The sequence below is a fragment of the Macrotis lagotis genome, chromosome 3 (genome assembly GCF_037893015.1).
Source record: "Macrotis lagotis isolate mMagLag1 chromosome 3, bilby.v1.9.chrom.fasta, whole genome shotgun sequence".
Lineage (NCBI taxonomy): Eukaryota > Metazoa > Chordata > Mammalia > Peramelemorphia > Peramelidae > Macrotis > Macrotis lagotis.
The window spans coordinates 240,280,553-240,301,709 of record NC_133660.1 but is presented as its reverse complement, the minus strand read 5'-3'; the positions used below and the strand labels follow the sequence as shown (position 1 = coordinate 240,301,709).

General features: G+C 39.1%; 1 protein-coding gene across 2 annotated transcripts in view; it reads left to right on the top strand.

Annotated features, from left to right (window-relative positions):
• Window positions 1-21,157, top strand: part of GALNT18 (polypeptide N-acetylgalactosaminyltransferase 18) — a 452,134-nt gene that overhangs the window by 407,453 nt on the left and 23,524 nt on the right. For both annotated transcript variants that reach the window (XM_074230318.1, XM_074230319.1), the window contains one exon: window positions 8,462-8,626. In XM_074230318.1, the coding sequence (XP_074086419.1) occupies window positions 8,462-8,626 (165 nt within the window). The remainder of the gene's footprint in view (window positions 1-8,461; window positions 8,627-21,157) is intronic.

The following is a 21,157-nucleotide window of genomic DNA, read 5'->3' as shown; positions in this document are numbered from 1 at the left end:
TACTTTGCATTTGAAAAATATGCATAATATATGTGTACACATATATGTCTATGTATATTATCAGTACATGTGTATAATACATATTAATGTATGTGGCATGTTTACACATATGAAGACATGCTTAAAGTATGTGTGTAATATAAAATTAATTATTTTCCTTAGAAAACTATCCTGCTTGTTGGTTTTTCCTTTAGAACTTCCTTCTTTTCTCTTCCATGCATTTTTAAATGCTTCCATGATCTATTTTGTTTTCATCTGTTTGGGGCAATTCAATCCATAGCTGCCCCTCCCCTACGAAATTCCAACCCTTACCCATGAGAAAAAAAATAAATGTGGTCAAGCAAAACAGATCTACATAATGGCAATAACCAAGTATGTGTCCCATTCTTCATCTTGGGTCCATCACTTCTTTTTTGAGGGTTGTGTGCAGAATATATCTTTATTGATCATTTAGACTTATGATTGGTCTAAAGTTCTCAAGTCTTTTTTTTAATTCCAGAAGGACTAGGCACCTCAACTGATGTGAAAATATTACAATTTTCCTTTGAAATACAAATTTTTATCCCACTTTATTTTCTTTGCTTTCGGATTTTTAAAAACACATCAATTAATGCAGCTAGGTCTTCTGAAGTATTCCTAAATTTCTGGTCCTTCTAGTAATAAAGTTGTTTTCCTTTATAATGTTTTTATTCCTGTATCTTTTAAAATGTTGAGTGTCCTATTTAACTAAAAATATTTAAAAAACTGGATAAAACTTTGCTGATGGCTATAGTAAAAGGAGTTTATGTATGACATAGTAGATAGGGTCTTTTATGATTTAGAGATTCTAGGATTTGACTGATATTTCCATTCAAAGGAATAGAGTCACATTTCAGAGCTGGTGGGAACCTGAAAGTCCGGCTAGTTCAATCCATACCTGATAGCATTTATCTCAAAACTACTTGTCATGTGGTCCTTTGACTTTGCTCAAGAAAGAAGGAGCTCCCCTCCTCCCAATGGATGAGCCATTCTACTTTTGGAAAGTTTTCATTCTTAGAAGTTTTTCTTTACAAAAAGTCTAAATTACCCTTCATAATTTCCATCCACTTTCTGTTGTCTATAAACAAGGAAGGCAAGTCTCTTTGCTCTCTAAGTATATCTTCCCACTCAGCTCTGCTTCTCCAGACTTCAAGAGTATGTCCCCCTCCCATATACAAACTCATAAATACTTCTCCTTCATAGCTTGCTTTTGTTGACAGGTATTCCTTCCATATTGAGACTTTCTCCAACATAGTTTCGATTTTTCATGGGTTGTCAGAAGAAATTAAATGCAAATTTGGGAAGAGTTTAGCAGAAGCCACAGATGACACATGAAGGCCACTAGATGACATAAAATTTAGAACCTCAAAAATGCACAAAATATATGTGTAGTATTGTATAATATCAACATGTTTTATCTTTTAATACCCTAATAATTCAAACTCTTTCTCTGGCACAATTGGAGGACCAAAAAGTTTTATACAGATTTTTCCAGATCACAGAACACCATGCCCTTAGCCTTATTGATGTGGAAGGGATAGCTGTAATGTCTTTCCCTTTTGGACTGTAATTTCTTAAAGGCTTGAACATCTTATAGTAATGGTAGCAGTAGCAGTAGTAGTAGTAGTAGTAGTAGTAGTAGTAGTAGTAGTAGTAGTCATGGTAGTAGTGATAGTAATGGTAGCAGTAGTAGTAGTAATGGTGGTAGTAGTAGTAGGGGTAGTAGTAGTAGTGGTGGTAGTAATAGTAGTGGTAGTAGTAGTAGTAGTAGTAGTAGTAGTAGTAATAGTAGTAGTAGTGGTGGTGGTAGTAGTAGTAGTAGTAGTAGTAGTAGTAGTAGTAGTAGTAGTAGTAGTAGGTGGTGGTGGTGGTGGTGGTGGTGGTGGTGGTGGTGGTGGTGGTGGTGGTGGTGGTGGTGGTAGAAGTAGCAGAGGAGTAGTAGGAATAGTATTAGGAGTAGTAGAGTGGTAGTAGAAGGAAAAAAAGAGTAGTAAATTAGTAGTCGTAGTAGAAAAGTAGAGTAGTACATAGAATAGTAGTAGCAGTAGAGTAGTTGTAGTATGTTGTAGTAGTTGTTAATGTTTCCTGACTGATCTTTACATAATTGAAGACAGTTTTCATGTTTCCCCCCCTCAAATAAACCTTCCTTTCTCTAGGATAATATCTCCTAATATCCCCAGTTCCTTCAATTAGCTTTCTACCATGAACTCAAAACCCTTTGCCATGCTGCTGTCTTCCTCGGCAGGCTCTCTACCACGTCCATATCTCTCCTAAAATACGGTGGCTATATGGTGGAGATAATGCTTCTGGTATAGTCCAACCAGGGTAAAGGAAAAGGAATCCGTTCAAAGGAAGTATTCTTTTCATTGGGTCTTATTTGCTTTTTTAAAATGTCCCCTCAAAGGTCAAAGCTTTAGGAGGGAGGCTGGTGTCATTATTGTTTAAAGGTGGGATCTTGCTGACACTCTAGAAGGCATAGTGAACATGGTGATTACCTAGAAGGGCTCTGAGCTCTGTCCTCTGAGCAGAACAAAGCCCCAGCTACTGCAGCTTGTTTCCTGCTATCCAAAGGCTGGTATCTTAGAGACCCTTCTTGTTCTCATCCCACACAACCTGAGTAGTGACTCAGTGGAGAAGTTCAGCTCATATTCTTAACAATTCAACAAGTATTTCTTAAACTGCTATGAAATTTGAGGGACAGCCTAAGTTCTGGGCCTGCAAAGACAGAATGTAAAGCGATCCTTGTCTTTAAGAAGTTGACATTTTACTGGAAGAAGGGAGTGGCAATACATAAATATATAAATAATTACAATCTGAATGGAGTCAGATGATACCAGTGAAACTGGAGATGAGCCCTGAAGAGCATTAGGGATTGTAAAAGGCAGGGGTGATTTCAGGTGGATTTCAGGCATGAGGAAAGTCGATTCAAATGTGCACAGGTGGGAGATAGAGTGTCAATTTTGAGAAATATTGAGTATGACTTTTTGATTGGAATGTAAGGAGGGATATGCCCAGGCAGCTTCGTGAGTGTTCAACAGAGGCCTGTGAGAGAAGAGAACTGAGCATCTGGGACAACATCTACTTTCCATATTCACCCCATTTACTAAGGCCTTGCCCTGCCAATTCTGCTTCTGAGATGTGAGTGATCACATCGGGGAGCCTCCATGGCTCCATTTCTTTCTGAATCACCGCAGTTCATAGTTACACTCAATTACATACAAGATGTGCTGGGTAGTTGTTATTTAGATAACAAATCAATGCCTGTCTTTGTTATGAGTCTCCACCTTTCTAAAGCTATGGGCCACTGTGTTAACAAATGTACCATGTGGGAAGTCCCTAGGCCATCTCTCCAAACCTTCTCTGCCAAATGCTCCAGAGTATATGTCAGCTTTCAAGTCTTAGCTGTTCTATCTATGGGATTTGAGGAACCTGTCCAAGTAAGGGTTCCTATTGATGGCCCTTTTAAGTCTATTTCTAACTAGATTCAGCCTTTCAGTCAGAATCAGAAACCCCAAGGTCTTCTGTGCCAGTTAGCTCTTCCTATGGAGAAGCAATATGGTGCTATGGATGAAACACTGGAATTGGAGTCAGGAGAGCTGACTCAGCTACTAATCACCTTTATGATCTCAGACAAGTTGTTTTACTTCTCCAGCATAAGAATGACTATCCCATTTCCACTCCTACTCCTACTCATTAATCTCTAGTGGCTCCCTATTACCTCCAGGATCATATGTAAAATGCTCTTTATGATTTCTTTCAGCTCCTTATAGGTTGGCCAATTCCTTACCTTTTCCAGTGTTCTTACTCTTGATTCATCCTCCAAGCAACTCTCTCAGCCTACTTTCTACTCCTCTTACATAAAATCCCATCTCCCATCCCTTTGCATTCAGTGAATCCATGCCTAGTATGTGATTCCCCCCCTCATCTCTATCTCCTGATTTCCCAGAGTTCCTTCAAGAATCAGCTTATAGTCTACCCTGACCTCATCTCCCAGTCACCATCAGTATTGGTTACTTTCCATTAATTCTACCCATATATTAGCATATTATCTCCCTCAATAAAATGTGAACTCCTTGTGAGCAGGGCCCATGCTGTTGCCCTTGCATCCTCAGGGCTTAGCACTGCTTGCTACATAGTATATCTCTAATAAATATTGACATAATGATCTCTAAAATAAAGATAATGGTATAAATACTGCAGGTCTATTATCAGATGAGGATTGAAGATAATGTGTTTTACAACCCCATCCTCCCTTTAAGAAAAAATAATCCAGACCTGTCACTTCATGGGGTGAAGAGCTCCAGGTAAATAATTCCGTCTATCAACTCTGTAGCTATTCTGCCATTTAGGGGACACTGAGTGGTTACCACAGCATAGCAGAGAGGCTGGTAGATTTGAGATTAGGAAGACATGGGTTTGAATTCCTAGCTATGTGACTCCAGGTCTTGCCCACATAGCCTTAAGTTATATAAATGCAGGTATTAGTATTGGTATATCGTTGTTTTTCTATGACCACCCACAATATGTCTTTATCATAATGATAGAAATAGATCCAGTGCCCCCCAGAATAAGATTGGAAAAGAAAAATACCCAGATATATTCCATCCAAGAGCCTAAAAATAAATGGGTCTATTGGATAGGAGACCCCGGTATAGTGGGAAAGGATCCTGGATTGATGCCAGAAGATTTACCCACGTTCCAGATCTGCTTGGGCAACATGCTTTCTTGGAGCCTTACTTTACTGATCTTCAATTCAATTAAATAAACATTTATGAAGAGCCTACCATGTGCTAAACACTGCGTATACTCTGTGATCTATATGAAAAAAATAAGGGTAATACTTGGACTTTCTCAGGGGACTGTTATAAGGATCAGTTGAGAAAATATTATGAGAGCCAATATTTAAATAACCCTTCCTCTCCAGTGTACCTCAGTCTCCTCTCCCCTTTCAGGTTCCCTTTATGGATTATCTTCTACCATTGAAGTGGAAGCTCCCTGAGGGCAGGAACTATCATTCTATTGTATTTGTATTCCCTATTATAAACCCTTAAGATAATATATATGTATATATATATATATATATATATATATATACAATAATACATAATATAATAAATCTAATAAATTCTATGTAACTGACTGACATTCATTAACATTTCATTCTCAACCACAGAAGAAAATGTGCTTCATTTTGACTCAAGAGGATCTGAGTTTGAATTTGACTCTGTCACTTCCCACTATGGAGAAGGTCCTTCACCTCTCAATTTTTCTTATTTCTAATATAGGGTTCTTGCATTAAATGATTTCTAAAGTCTCTCCCAGCTCTAAATTTGTGACTCTCTTTTTTGAATCTGTCACTTCCTACTTTGCACTAGTTTGAGGGTAATTACAGCAACCTCTCAAGCCTCAATCTCTTCATATAAGATTTGTACATAGTTATTTGCATAGTCCTTGTTATATCTCCCCCTATTAGACTCAGAGTTTTTTGAGAACAGGGAATGTCCTTTGCCATTCATTGAATCCCCAGAGATTTGCACATAATAGAAACTTCATAAATGCTTCCTGACTGGAAGATGAGAGGGATAGACTAACTAAACTTAATATCTCTTCCAGTTCTAAATCTGTGATCCTACTTAGAGATGAGGAAATAAGGTAATAAGTGTCAGAGGTGGGATTCCCAGCCAGGTTTTTTATCCTTGTTCTCAGCCAGGTGATCTGGCTGTTAGCCTCTTCTCTTCTAATGTAGAGAAAAGGTTGTAAGCCTTAAAGTATCATAGAAACGTCAGTTGTTGTTATATTACATCCCTATCGCACTTTATGGTCACAAAGCACTCTCCTCTACATTACTTATTTAAGACTCACAACAGCCTTGTGAGGGATGATGGGTAGATATTATTTGTCCCTATTTTGCAAAGGAGGTTAATGCCTCTCTATTTAGTCAACAAAGGTTTTCGGGAGGTAGTTGGATTCAGAGCAGGAACGTTGGAGATATAGAAGGATGTATGGGAGTGCTTGCATTAATGCCAACAATGGGACATCTGCTTGGAACAAGACTGCTCTCCAAATTCTTGAAAATACTCAAATTCACTTAATCTGCTCTAACTTCTTAAAGGATCAACAGTTGTCTTCCCTCCTCTAGAGAAGGAGCTAGAAAACTTAAGTGCCTATGAATGATCTCAGGTATTTAAAAATATTGGTTGGTGTAAATGATATCTCATTGTCTGATCTTGCTATCTCTTATACTTTATGTTTCTTCCTTAAGGATATGATTTCTCTCTCATCACACACAATTTGGATCAATGTATACCATGGAAACAATGTAAAGACTGACAAATTGCTTTCTGTGGTGGGTGGGAGGTAAGATTGGGGGAAAAATTGTAAAACTCAAAATAAATAAAATCTTTAATGTAAAAAAAAACAGATTGGCTGGTGAAGAAAAGGCCCTACTCATTGGTTCTGCCATTACCTTAGTCAACTAGAGGAGAGAACATGGGAATCATGGGAACTAAATTTAAATCCTAATGCTGCCATTTGTTACCTTTTCAATGTTGGACAAGTCGCTTAACCTATCTGGGCCTCATTTTCCTAATATGTAAAATGAGAGGCTTTGACTGGAAGTCCTCTAAATCTCTTTAGGTTCTAAATCTATGATCTAATTCTGCTAAGACCCTTCCCCTCTCTGAGCATTAAATTCCTCAATTGTAAAATTAGGAGGTTGATTGAGTAATCTGTGATTCCTTCCAAATGCACAACTCTGCCTTTTCTGGATATTCTGGCATTTTTTTTGCCTCTCTAGTAGCAAAGTAAATCATGACTCTAAGCAGGAAGAATTTTCCCAAGTTCCCTATGAATGAAAGATCAGTAGTGCTTATCAGCTGCCCTTAAGAGCCATAAAAATTGTTCATGGCTGTATTCTCTTTGTGGGTGAGTTGTCCCAATCATCCTCAATGGTTTTTCAGGAAGTATGAAAGCAAATATTCACTTTGTACATTCTGTTTCTTCCACAGAGTGTAAACTCCTTGAGGGCAGGGAATGTGTTATGTTTGTATCCCTAGTACCTAACATTGTGTCTGGCATATGCCCAGCAAACCAAACTCACAATCATCTCAGCCACAACTCCCACTCAGACCTTGATGGAGTTCCCCATAATCATTTTTGTGGGGAACTACCCCTGTAGAAAAGGGGATTGGTCATTTCTATCAATAGCGTAGGTGAAACATCATGGCATCCTGAGGGGAAAAAAGAGAGGCACATCTGCCAAGTAAGCATGTGCCAAAGTCTGCCCTCAGACCTTGATGGAGATAGCCTGGTACCTTAGGCCCAAGACTCTTAGGAATAGGAATGCATTGCTAGACTACTGGCCCTGTTTCCATCTCAGCTTCCAGGGAAGCAACCCCTGTGGCAAATGAACATCATCCCACATCCTTACCACCACCAACTTCTGACTACTGATAGTTGAGTAGGTTTAAGAGCCCCAAGAATAGCATCACTTACTAGAACACTGGTGCTACTTCCAATCCAGCCCCCATAGTCATAATCAAAAGAAGTAGCCTTTGTATAAATGAAACTCTATTATTTGATGAGCCTCTTCTACTGAAGATGTGGAAAAGACGGTTTCTACCATCTAAGTCCTTGATGACATCACATGGTTCAGAAACAGAAGAAAATGATGTCAAATAGTTCAGAAACAGAAGAAAATATGTTATATCCCTAGAAATGGCATTTAAAAAGATACATTGCCTTCTGCTTTGCTACTGTACCCTAAGGACCATAGAGCCTTCTCATCTGACTCCCAACTGAATTGTCCTTTATGTGTTGTCTCCTCCAATCAGAATATGAGTTCCCCAAGGGTAAGGACTGTCTTGCTTTTACATTTGTAACCTTAACTCACTGCTTTGATCATTGTAAGTACTAAATAAATGCTATTTTCATTCATTCAAGAATATTTGCTTGATTGCATGCTCTATTGATAGATTGGTTGAAGGGAGCATCTCCTGAAGAAGACAAGGTATGATGGAAAGATCCCTAGTCTAAGAATATGGATATAACCTTTTCAGTCTAGGTTCTGCTAGTCTTTTGACCTGGAGTAAGTCACTTTTCCCCTATAGAGCTCAGTTTTCTCCTTTGTCTCTGAAGTTACTTCCTGATCATCTACAAATCCTTAGCTCTTCCAATAGCGAGTTTGAAGGGGAAGTCTTACAGAAAGTATTTTCAAAAAAAAAAGTCAAGGTCTCTGATATTTATTTTTTTTAATTGTGGTGGTGTGTTCCTAGGATTTGGGACTTGAAGAATCTTATAGAGGAATCATTGCCACTTGCCCTTTCATTTCACAAAGGAAAAAGCTGAAGGCCAAAGAAAATGATTTCTCTCATTGTTTCTTTTCTCCAAAAGAGAATGGACACTATCAAACTCAATTATCCCTTTCTGTATCATTGTCTTTCAGAATGTGTATTACACAAGCAGTCAGCAACTCCAACTAGGTGTCCTGAGCCCCACTGTCGATGATGATGACAACAGGTGCCTGGTGGATGTGAACAGTCGACCCCGGCTCATTGAATGCAGTTATGCCAAAGCCAAGAGAATGAAGCTTCACTGGCACTTTTCTCAGGTAATAACCCTTCTCAACTGCTGCCCTTGATACATCCCATGTATCCCAGAGTCATCCCCATGAACCCAGGACATATGAGTGCATCCAAGCTGGTCAATACTCTTGACCCCTTCTCAGAGCCCAGAGCATGAAGAAGACCATAAGAACCAGGTGGGGAAGACCAGAATGGGAATTGGCTATAAAATGGTGGCCATTAATGGATTTCCTAAATGAATGATTATGTGGCAATCCAGCAACTCCATTAGAGATAGAAAAAAGGAGAAAGGCCATGCACAAGATTTATATATTAAAAATGATTTTAATGGATTTTTTACTGCTAGTCAGAGTCAGAAAAGGGGTGCTATGGTCCCCTGATTTATGTCCACATAATCCCCAATAATTGGGGAGATAACATAGCAACTCACCCTCCTTCCTCCATTGTGCAAGACAAGTTCCATCTCTGACCTATGTTAGTGTTGCTCCTTCCTTTTCAGTGTATACAAGATAATAATGAATGGGAAATGAGTTATCATCTGTTACCTTCAGTTCCAAAACTAAACTTTGAGATCTATCAGCAAAGTAATTTGTTGAGTAATTTGTATGAGATTGTTAAATGCAAACATTCCCCAGTTAACCCAAGATTGTGTAACAAAGGAATTTTGGACAATCTTAGATGTGAGCTATTTGAGTTCAGGTGGACTTGGGAAGTTCTCATTGGAGATATAAGGTAAGATCTTCCCAGCCAGTTTTAAGAATGAAAGAGAAGGTAAGAACTAATAATAAATACAATTTAGATAATGGTTTAACTTTTATAATGTGTTTTTCATGTTATCTTACTTGATCCCCCAAATAGCACCATGAGGTAGATGCTTTTTATTATCTCCATTTTACAAATGAGAAAATGGAGATACAGAGAGGTGAAAAGTCTTGCCCAAGATTACATTATTAAGTGTATGAAATAAGATTTGAACTCAGGCTTCCAGATTCTATGCCACTGCACTACCTTAATAAACAAATAAAAATGGCATAGTCATACAGGACAGTAGCCATTTCTAAATTCCTTGGTTAGTGTCAGGTGTATTGTCTTAGGTTGGTATGTCAAGATAGGATCAAAGCCTTAGAGAGATGTCGATGACTTTTTTTTTCCTCTTGGGATTCTATGTATGAATGCTAACTCAGAGTCGATAACGGACAGGGAATAAACCGCTAACACACAGTGATCCTAACCAGAGGAGAAAGGCCTTCATTATTAATATAGCTATATATAAATGTGTGTGGGCATGTATATATTTTCTAGCAAGCAAAATCAATTCATTTACATTCCAGAGAGTGAGAAAGGAGAACCTTGCAGTTTTAAATTCTAAGAAGCAAACCATAACTTTATATACATAATGAAAAGGGTCAAAGAAACCACAACACAGACATTATGGTTTAAGGGGCCCTACAGCAATGCTCTTCTATTTCCTTTTTTCTTTACCAAAACAAAAAAGGACTCTTAACCCTTTTTGATTTGTGTATCCCCTTGGCAATCTATGAACCCCCTTCTTAGAATAAAAATTTTAAATGTAAAAATAAAATATATAGGATTGTAAAGGAAACCAAGATTAAGTGAAAGTAAAAATGTAGTTTTTCGTCATCTAAGCTCATGAACTCCCTGAACCCTGTCCAGAAACACCCTTGGGAGTCCTTAGATCCCAGGTTAAGAACCCTGCACTGGATTATCCTTGGGCTGTATTTCACGGTGTGTTTGTGTGTGTGTATGTGTGTGTGTGTGTGTGTGTATGTGTGTGTGTCTGTGTATATATCCAAAATGTAAAGGGGGCAAGGAATACTGCCCCCAACCCTGCCCCTCTTATCCCCACCAAAAATAAACAAAAGCAAAAAAGCATTCAAGTCAATCAATCAGCATCTTTTAAGATTTATAAGATCAAATTGAGTCAGATGTATCAGGTGCCTGATAGATCATCAATTTTAGCTTCCTAATCCCATTTGGATTCCTGAATACTACCACCACCACCACACCTCATATCTATTCTTCCTCCCCATATTAGCCCAAGAATCTTGGTATTTTGGAGATAATCAGGTCCAAGCTCTGCCTCGATTTTCAGCCCATTCTTGTCATCCTCCTGTCACTGCCTCCTCTGTACTAGGTCAAGATTGCCTTTCCCCTCACCCAAGGAACTATCATCATCTATCAGTTAGTTTTTTTTTTTCTGGCAAGACATGACCCATGGCCCAAACTTCATTGATCCTGTGGGCAGGATTCTTCCTGATTGAATCACCCCAGCATAATCAGTCTGCATCTTCTTCCTACTAGATGAAAGGACTAGGCACAATCCATTCAGTTTAGGGAAAAGGAGCAATGTTGCCATTGACCGGAATATTTCAGGTCAGGGAATTCATTGTTGTCTTGTTTCTCCTCTGGAACCCCAGAACACATCCAATGAAGGTGGTAGCTGAACAGGAATCCCCCCACACACACACACACACACACAATATTCTTGTCCAGCAGTCATCTGTTCTTTATATGAAGGGAAACAAAGTGATGCAATGGAAAATCCCTGATGGGTCCTGGCTTCAAATCTTACCTTTGAGCACTGGGTTTGAAATCACAGGATCTGAACTCATTTCACAGCTCTTGTGCCTTTTGTACTATGTGACTCTGGGCAAGTCACTTCGTTTCTTCTTCTGTAAGATGAGGGAGTTGGACTAGATGCCTTCTGAGTTTGCTTCCATCTTTATGTCTATCATCCACATTGTTCTAGTGATAAGTATTATTTTACATTCTTGAATAGTTTTAATTGTTAGTATTTTTTTCCTTTTATAGAGCCCAAATCTATTTCTAGAAGCATTTGTATGTACCAGAAAGGAACTTCATTCCTTATTTTACAGAAGGTAAATTTGAAATAACTAGAGAGTTATTTGCACAAGATCACATAGGAAGAATGAGATTTGAACCCAAGTCCTGCCAACCATAAATCTAGTACCTTTCCCTCCCACTATACCATACTGCTTATCCATAGTTTCTACTCATTATTTCAGTCATATGAAGGCAGATATCTCAGCTCCCCAGGGCTTTTGTTTTCCAAGCTAAACACCCCCCAGATACCTCAACTTATCTTTTTTCTAAGTCATAGGATATATTTGGTGCCAGTCAAAACATGGTAAACATAGATGCTAAATAGTATAAAATTATAAACCTGGGGATACAGAGGACATCTCATCTCTCCCCCTTCCAGACCAAACAACCCTTCTAAAGATTTTATATATACATATGTATATATATATATATACATATATATATGTATATATATATGTATACATATATACATATATATACATATATATATGTATATATATATATATATATATATATATATATATATATATATATATAATTACTTCCAGTGTAGCGATACCTGAAGAGGGCTTTTTACTTCTGGGCTTCTGGTCCATAATATCCCACCTTTCCAAGTGTCAGTACTTTAAATCCAGATACAGGAATCATATAAAATTTATATATACTTCTATTTTAATGTTCTTTGCCCTAATAAAATTTAAGCTTCTTGAAGACAGAGACTACTTTTTTTTAAATCTTTGTATTACTAGTCAATTTTTTTTTATCCAAATACCTACTGAGAGTATAGCATCATGTTAGCAGATGATAGTCCTCCAAGCATTTGGACTTAATTATAGTTATCATAGGTAACAGAATGCTCTGCAATGAGCATATTAGGACATAGAGTGATAAGACTAAGTTCATTTATTTACCTGTATGGTTCTAAGCAAGATTACTTCCCCTCTCCATGAATATCATTTTCTTCATCCTGAGATAATTAAAAAATGCTTTGTAATCATTACTATAAAAAACCAGGGGTTGTGTCTTTGATCCTCTGAGCCCAGTGAAAGGGGTACAACAGAATCCCCCAGACCTTTCTTCTTCTTGGGGCTCCTCAAGTCAATACTTTGTGCCTTTAACTATATTTAATGATGCTAATTAGGATGGACTCACATGCCAAAGCCTGGGGGCCAGGAGCACTGGATACATTTTTTTTCTGAGGATGCTTAAAAGATAAAGTCTCAAGGGGCATCTGATTCCCCTGGCATCCCTCTTGGAGGCAGGTTAATGGGTATCCATTGCTCCCCAGTCTCCCTATTTAGGACAGTATTAGTGGAGAGAGAGGGCATTCTTTCTGGTTAAGAAAAACAGACATTTCTACTTCCTGGTTGTTGCTAAGGGCAGCAGAATTTCCTGATAAGGGAGATGGGATTTCAGTGGCTGAGCTGAATCCTAAACTGCTGACTCCATGGTCTGATTTACAGACACTCTCCCAAACCTTACAAAATCGGGGTTGCAATGCCAAGTAGAATGCCAGTTTTTCTCTGTGAAAGCCTGGTGGAAATGCCTGCTGATGTCCTCACCGGTGATATTGTCACAGCCTTCTACAGATTTCCTAGGTATTTCCCCAGCCTTTCCAAAATGTGTCCCACCTATGACTTAACATGAGAAAGTCAGCAGAGGCCCCAAGCAGAAGGGGAAATGCCAGGCAGACAAAGTGCTGATGCAAGCATGATGGTCCTATTAGAACATTACAGTCCATCAACAGGCACCTCTCTGCTGCCAGTATAGTCCCCTGAACTGGGCTTACAAAGATAAAAATGAAATATTCCCTCTCCCCAAGGAACTGGTCCCCAATAGATCACCTGTTCACCTGAATGAGGCTTCCAAACTAATTCCATCACTCCTTTTTCTCTAAAACCCCCAGTGCCTCCCCATTGTCTATTTATGAGCAGGGAAGTTTTCCCCTATGAGCTGACACCTAAACTGAGCTAAAGATGAAGTAACCTAAGGATTCTAAGAGGCCAAGATGAGTAAGGAATATAAAGCAGATGGTACATTGTATTTTGTGAAATCTGAGTCAGAAAGATATGAGTTCAGAGCCTGCCTTAGACATTTATTGAGTGAACATAGGACCTTGGGTGAATCACTAACCTCTCTTTGCATTGGCTTCCTTGTCTGAAAATTGGAGATTTTAGCATGTGGGGCAACAAGGTGTCTCAATGAAAATAGAATGCTTGTAATCAGGAAGACTTGGAGTCAGGAAGACTCATCCTAAGTTCAAACCTGGTCTCAGACAACTTTCCAGCTGGGCAAGTCACTTGACCCTGAATTACCTCAGATTCTCATCTGTAAAAAATGAACTGATCAGGGCAACTTGGTGGCTCAGTGGATAGAGCACCCACTCTGGAGTCAGAAGGATCTGAGTTCAGATTTGGTCTCAGATATTTAATACTTGTTAGCTGTGTGATCTTGGGCAAGTCACTTAACCCCATTGGCTAGCAAATGAATGAATGAATGAACTGGAGAAGGAAACAGCAAGTCACTCCAGTATCTTTGCCAAGGAAATTCTAAATGGAGTCACAAAGAGTTGGACACAACAGGAAAAGGACTGAATAACAGTGAATTAGGATTCAAATGATGCCCATCATATAAACCATAAAGTACCCTAATTCCTAGCTACATTCCTAGCATGAGGACAGTCTGACCAAAGGCAGGGAAGCAGAAATGGAATCCTGAATTTTAAAAGAATTTTCTAACCCAGCTTGACTGGAGCCAAGATTGCAAGTAGAGGATTCATGTCAAATAAGTCTGGAAAAATAGGTAGAAGCCTGACTGTAAAACCATCTTTTCAACCACTTAGACTCAAAATCTTAGTTAGCATTGATTCTACCCTCTCTCTCATCCCTACATTTAATCGGTTGCATAGTTAGCTTGTTGAGTTTTTCTCCATAAATTCTTCTGCATCTATCCCCTTCTCTATTCTTGTGACCATAAATCCAGTTCAATCCCTCATCCCCTCCTACTTGGACCACTGGAGCAGCTTCCTTATGGGTCCTATTGACCCATAAATGCTAGGATGAGATTGTACTTGATCTTAGAAATAATAGGGAGTCACTAACTCTTCTTGAACAGGGGAAGCAACATATTCAGATCTGCAGGATACCTTGGAGAACTTAGGAAGAACCCCAGATAGATAGATAGACAGAGAGACAGACAGACACAGATAGATAGATAAACATACATACATACATATATATATATACATATAGATATAGATAGGTAGATAGATAAATAGATAGATAGATGATAGATAGATAGATAGATAGATAGATAGATAGATAGATAGATAGATAGATAGACAGGCTGTAAGAAGAGCAAAGGAGAAACGTGAAGGGCTAGGGGGGAAAATCACTTTCATCTTCATGGAGTCATGAGTACATGAACTTGACATTCAATGAAAGGAGGGATTTTGTTAGGCAGAGGGCTGCCCATCTGATAAATAGCAAGAATAGTGTAAGCAAAGACATGAAGACAGGAAAGGGTAGGATGACAACTGGGGAAGATGAATAGCCCATTGGAGATACACAAAGGGAGAGATAGCTGGATAAAAAAGGTCAAAGTCAGATTTGAGAGGGACTTGAATGTCAAGATCAAGTGGAAAAAGGAAGATACTGAAGGTTTTTGAGTAGAAGGGTGGGTGTGATCAGAGTCATATATTAAAAAGATTACCCAGAGAGTTGTGTCAGGGATGAAGATCCTGGCCCTATAACTTTGACCATTATGACCTTGCGTATCTATAGATATCAATGTCTTTGTAAAAGTAGTATGTTGAGCCGGCCAGGTGGCACAGTGGATAGAGCACTGACCCTGAATTCAGGAATAACTGAGTTCAAATCCGGCCTCAGACACTTAATAATTATCTAGCTGTGTGGCCTTGGGCAAGCCACTTAACCCCATTGCCTTGCAAAAAAAAAAACAAAAAACCCTAAAAGTAGTATGTTGGACTAAATGATCTTAAGGATCCCTTCTGCCTCCAAATTTATGATCCTATGTTCTTTAGATTGGTGAAAGCAGAGGCTTTGGTCAACAAGACACATAAGGAAGCTATTCCAATGATCCAAGTAGGAGGGGATGAGGGATTGAACTGGATTTATGCTCCCAAGAGAGAAAGGGAGAAATGCAGAAGAATTTATGGAGAAAAACTCAACAAGCTAACTATGCAACTGATTAGATGTAGGGATGAGGGAAGAGGGTAGAATCAATGTTGACTCTAAGATTTTGAACCTTAGGACTGAAAAGATGATGGCATCCCCAACAGGTATGGGTAGATTTGGAGGCAAAATTCACTTCCTGGAGAGAATAGTAAATTCAATCTAGGAGACATCCAACTCAAGGTCTTAGTAGTAATTCATTAAGCAATTGGGTGTGAGATAGTGTTTAGGGGATAGGCTAGAGATGGAGGCATAGATTCAGGACTTATTCAGGTCATCATTGGAGTTGGAGGAGTAGGTAAGTTCAGCAAGGAAAGCGAGAGATAGAAGAGTTTGAGGTCCCTGGTCCAAGAGAAGTACTTCACACTTAGTAAATTTGTAATAAATTACATAGAATTATTGGACCATAGATTTAAAGTTAGAAGGAAATTTAAAAACCTTTTATTTGGATCTTCTCCTCCCCCCCAAAAAAAATTGAAAGTGAAGAAACTTAGACACAGAAATTAAGTGAAGTGCTTGCTCAGGGTCACCAAAAAAAATGAAGCATCTAAGTCCATATTTGAGCCCATATCTGCCTAATTTCAAATCCAGTGCTTTACCCATTATGCCATCTGAATGTGAATTGAATTGATTTCATATTTTTTAGGATTTTTTTTGCAAGGCAATGGGGTTAAGTGGCCTGCCCAAGGCCACACAGCTAGGTAATTATTAAGTGTCTGAGACCGGATTTGAACCCAGGTACTCCTGACTCCAGGGCCAGTGCTTTATCCACTGCGCCACCTAGCCACCCCTGAATTGATTTTAAATCAACAGGTAGAGCTAAATCAAAACTTGGGAAATAAGTGTGGATTTTATTCATCACTACTCCTTAGTTCACCTTGGATAATCAGAAGTTTACTATCTCTGACCCTATGGGTATATGACTGCCCACATGCACAGTTATGACTATGACACTTAATGCTGTTTGGAATTCTGTGTCTGTGACTATATGTGAGGAATTCTCAATCCATGAGGAACTTTGGGTAAGCATTTCCCAATGGGGAAGAGATAGATAGATTGGGTAGAGAGATGATAGATTAACAGGTAGATAAGATAGATGATGGGAGAGACAGACAGACAGAAAGACAGAGAGAGGGGGAGTGAGGGAGGGGAGAAGGAAAGAAAGAGAAAGAAAGGATAGAGGAAGAGAGAAAGAGGAAGAAAGGCAGATGGACAATAGATGAATAAATAGAAAGGAATAGTGAATGAAGGGAGGGATGAATGAAGAGAGAGAAAAAGAAAAAGGAAGGAAGGAGGACAGATGGACAATAAATGGATAGATAGATTAGATAATCCCCTTTTAATAGATGAGGGAACTGAGTCTGGGAGAGGCCAAGTGATTTGCCCAGGGTCACTCAATGAGTAAGCATCTGAGACAAGATTTGAACTAATGGGGAACTTGGCTTCAGAACCTGAGTCCCCCTTGTGAACAGAGGCAGAAAAAGTGCTGTATAAGTGTAGAATATTCCCCTAGCCTGGGCTAGGACATATATTAAAATATTTCACTGACCTTGCGAATGGGGAAATCTCAGAAAAGCATAGATCAGGACACTGTGGGGAAAGGCCAACACTGATGTTGCTTAGAAACAGAAAGGTACTCAGGAATTGAATAGAATCCTTGAAACTTCTTCCCCAAGTAAAGCAATCTGGGCTACATGGAGAGGTTGGGATTAAAGAATCATGTGATGCAGAGGAAGACAATAATCTGGGTGCCTTCTCATCCTGTGGAATGCTTCCCATCTTGCCTGGACTTGAGGACTTGTGGCACCATGTTTATCTCTTTCAGCCTTTCCTGAACTAGCCTCCAAGGATGCTCTTGTCACTCTCAGACTTTAAGGGCCTAGCTTTGGATATGCTTTCCTACCCTTTGTTGACCTGAGGCAGGACTTAGTCTCTTCAAATAACTTTGCTAGCAATTTAGGAAAAATAAGGGAAATAACACAACCTCAGAGCACAGCATGGCATTCCAGAGTCCATAATGAATTTTGCTTTCTTGAGCAAATTTCAGCTTCCCCATGCTGGTCAACACTGCCAGCCTCCACAAGGACACAGGAAATCTTGGTCTTCTTGGGAATTTGGCTGGCATTTTCTGCATTGTAATACCTATTAGCCTCTTCCTCAACAAAAATGCAAATAGTACCCAAGTATCATGACCTGATCACTGGGGACAGGCCTACACAAACATGTACTGAGCATGAACACACACATGTAGCCACATGTACTAGAAGACACAACCCAATTAAACCCTGTAAACACTAAGGGTTGTTGTCCTTGTAGAAGGGGAATGAGAGTTGTTCTTTCTGATCTGAAGGAATAGACTTAGAGGAATAGGGGGACTTCCGTGATGTGAGGGGACAATCTAATTTACCAGTCAAGCTGTCCAAAAGTGGAATGGACTGGCCTAGGCTTCCTTTCATGGGAGGCTTGAAAGCAGGAGCATGTAATGATGGAGATTGTTATAGAGAAGATTCTTGTTCAAATGCAGGGGAGAAAGGGAGGGAGGGAAGGAAGGAAGGGAGGGAGGGAGGAAGAGAGAGAGAGAGAGAGAGAGAGAGAGAGAGAGAGAGAGAGAGAGAGAGAGAATGAGGAAGACATAGAGCTATAGACAGACAGATGAGATTTTACAATACATTCATAGGGATGGATACATACACACACTCACACACACACACACACATGAACCTACATGTGGAGAAAATAACTACCATTTATATAATGCTTTAAGGTTTATAAAGAGCATTTCGCTCATTAACTAGCTTGATTGGTTTATTTGAGATTTACATGTGTGCATGGGCTTTTTTATACATGAATAATAGCCATGTATGTATAAATACAGAGGTGAAGGTGACCCAAAAGCCTTAATATAGTTTTAAACTTTCTTAACACTAAGGCTGTTTATATAAACAGGTCATGTATAGTGGACAAAGTGAAGAGGACTGAGCTTCAAATCCTACTAAACAGACTTACTATACCTCTCAGTCTTAGCCTCCTCATCTGTCAAATAAAGGTAATAACTGTGCCCAACCTATAGGATTGTGAGGCTCCAATGAGATAATGTGGGTAAAGCACGTTTTATCATTTAAAGTTCTATATAAGTTCTAATTATCTAAGGTACAGATACATGCTTCTCAGCTAGCAAGGAACTAGCCACTGTGGGCTTCTTTCTGCCTTTTCCCTTACCTAGTCAGGTTCAGAATCTCCAATAATCATTAGACCCATTCTTGGTAGGAATGAGTGTGAGTATATCCATCTAGGAGTACCCTTGTATACTTGGGTTCCAGAGGGATAGCATCTTGTGGAATCCCCACGATGTGATGTGATCATTCATGATGCACATAATTTCTACTATCAATAGAGATCTGCTCAAGAGGTTTATGGACTAAACCAGACCACCAAAGATCTATGTCACACACACAAGACAACCTCTGCATTAGAGAGAGTGTCCCAGATGAGATTAGTTCAAGAGATTCTGGATGTTGAAAACAGATGGATCATTTGTGATTTGGGATTGTCATTATGATCAAAGCCCAGGAGGTAGGCCTTATATCTTCTCGAAAGGATCCCTTTTTTATGAAGGATCAATAATGAAGTGCCATACAGTCTGATTTGAGGATTAATGCAGGTTGCAGTGGAGAACATAATTTAGATTTAGGATCCAAGCAGGAATTCTGACTAAGCTTTGTTCTTGTAATTGAACAATCTCTATAGTCTCCAGATGTACCTCAGACTTATTGGGAGCTGGATCCAGCCTTTTGCCTACAAGAAGAATGACTTGGTGTGTAAGAGACTGTGTATGTATGAGTCTACACATGGTAAACACTTCAGGAAGGAAACTCCCAGAATGAAAGAAGTGACTGTTCTGGAAACTGTCTTTTCCAGTTTTGTTACAATTAACAGTTTGGATCCACACCTGCCAAGCTGCCTGATGTCTTTACCAAATTTAATTAAGTTCACTAAGTATGTATTAAGCATTTAGAGTCCTGTGCTGGTTCCTGGGGGAGATAACAAAGATGAAATGAGACATGGTTCCTGAGGAAGGTATACAAAAGCATAGGAATAGCAAGGCATTTGGAGTCAGAGGACATGAAGTCAAATTCCCATCTGCACCAGTAACTGTATGACTTTGAGGAAGTTATTTTATATATCTGGGCCTCAGTTTCCTTTTCTATACAATGAAGAGTTGAACTAGATCCTTTCTGGCCAAAATCTAGGCTGTTATGCTCCCTATTCTCATTGTACTCATAGTCTAATGGAAAAAATAGACATGTATGTAAATATTTCAAAAACCAAAATTATTGTGGGGATAAAATGAGTTGTTTCGTGTGAAAGTTCTTTGGAAATGTAAAAAAGCTACTGAATTATGAAATTCCTTACTTTATCTCATTTGATCTACAGTGTGAGAAAGGTATATTATTATTTCCATCTTATAGATGAGGAATCTGAGACTTAGAGGAGTGATGGGATTGTAACTGAGACTTAAATCCAGGTCTTTGAATATCAAATACATTGTTCTCACTGTACTGCTAAGAGCTAGTATCTCAGTAATGTTTTCAGGGGCCTCCCAACCTCTTAATACTTGAATGTCCTCTACTGGTCTCTGAGTTGATTGCAAATAACTCTTCACCTCTAATTACCCAGTGGTAGGATTCCGAGGTCGTCCCAGATCATCCAGTCAGGACTAGAACTTCCTTCCAAGTCACCAGGATCCCAGGATCATAGAGTTAGAGCTAGTAAGAACCTTCAAAGTCATTGTCTAGCTTCTTGATTTTACAGAGGAAGAAATTGAGGCCCAGAAAGATCACAGATAGTAAATGACAATCAGGATTTAAACCAAGGTCTCCAAGTCATCTAATAGTTTCTCTTCTATGCTATGTCAGAGGAACAATAGACATGGTCAATTGTATGGAACTGAACAATGTGTTGGAGATAGCTGGAGTTTATCATTCTTTTATTGATTTTTAAAATTTGTCATTGTTATGCCATTACCCTAGTAATGACTTCAGGCTCCTACAACCCACTAAAGCCCTTATCAGGGGAGGCATCTGCCAGACCCTTTCAGTTAAAAGTAAATGACATGCCAAGTTCATGGAAAAAAAAAACACTGAGTCAGAGAAATGACCAGGAGAGCTAAGTAATGTGTGTGTGGTATGAGGGTGGCCACTGAGAGCCCTGGAGTTGCACAATTTATAAAGTCAGAGGACCTGGGTTAAATCTCACATCAAACAATTACTACTTCTGTCACCTTGGGCAGCTCACTTAGCTTCTTTCTAGCTCTGAATCTGTGATCCAGTGATTGTATGAATTAAACTTCAATCACACACTTGAACTATGACCTAACATTGATATCTCCCTGCTGGTGATGGCTAAAAATCTAAGGAAGACTAGCTTCATAGGTTCCCTATAAGAAAATGAGAGCATTGCCACTATGGGTAGCATTTCAGTACATTTCTCACTTCCAGC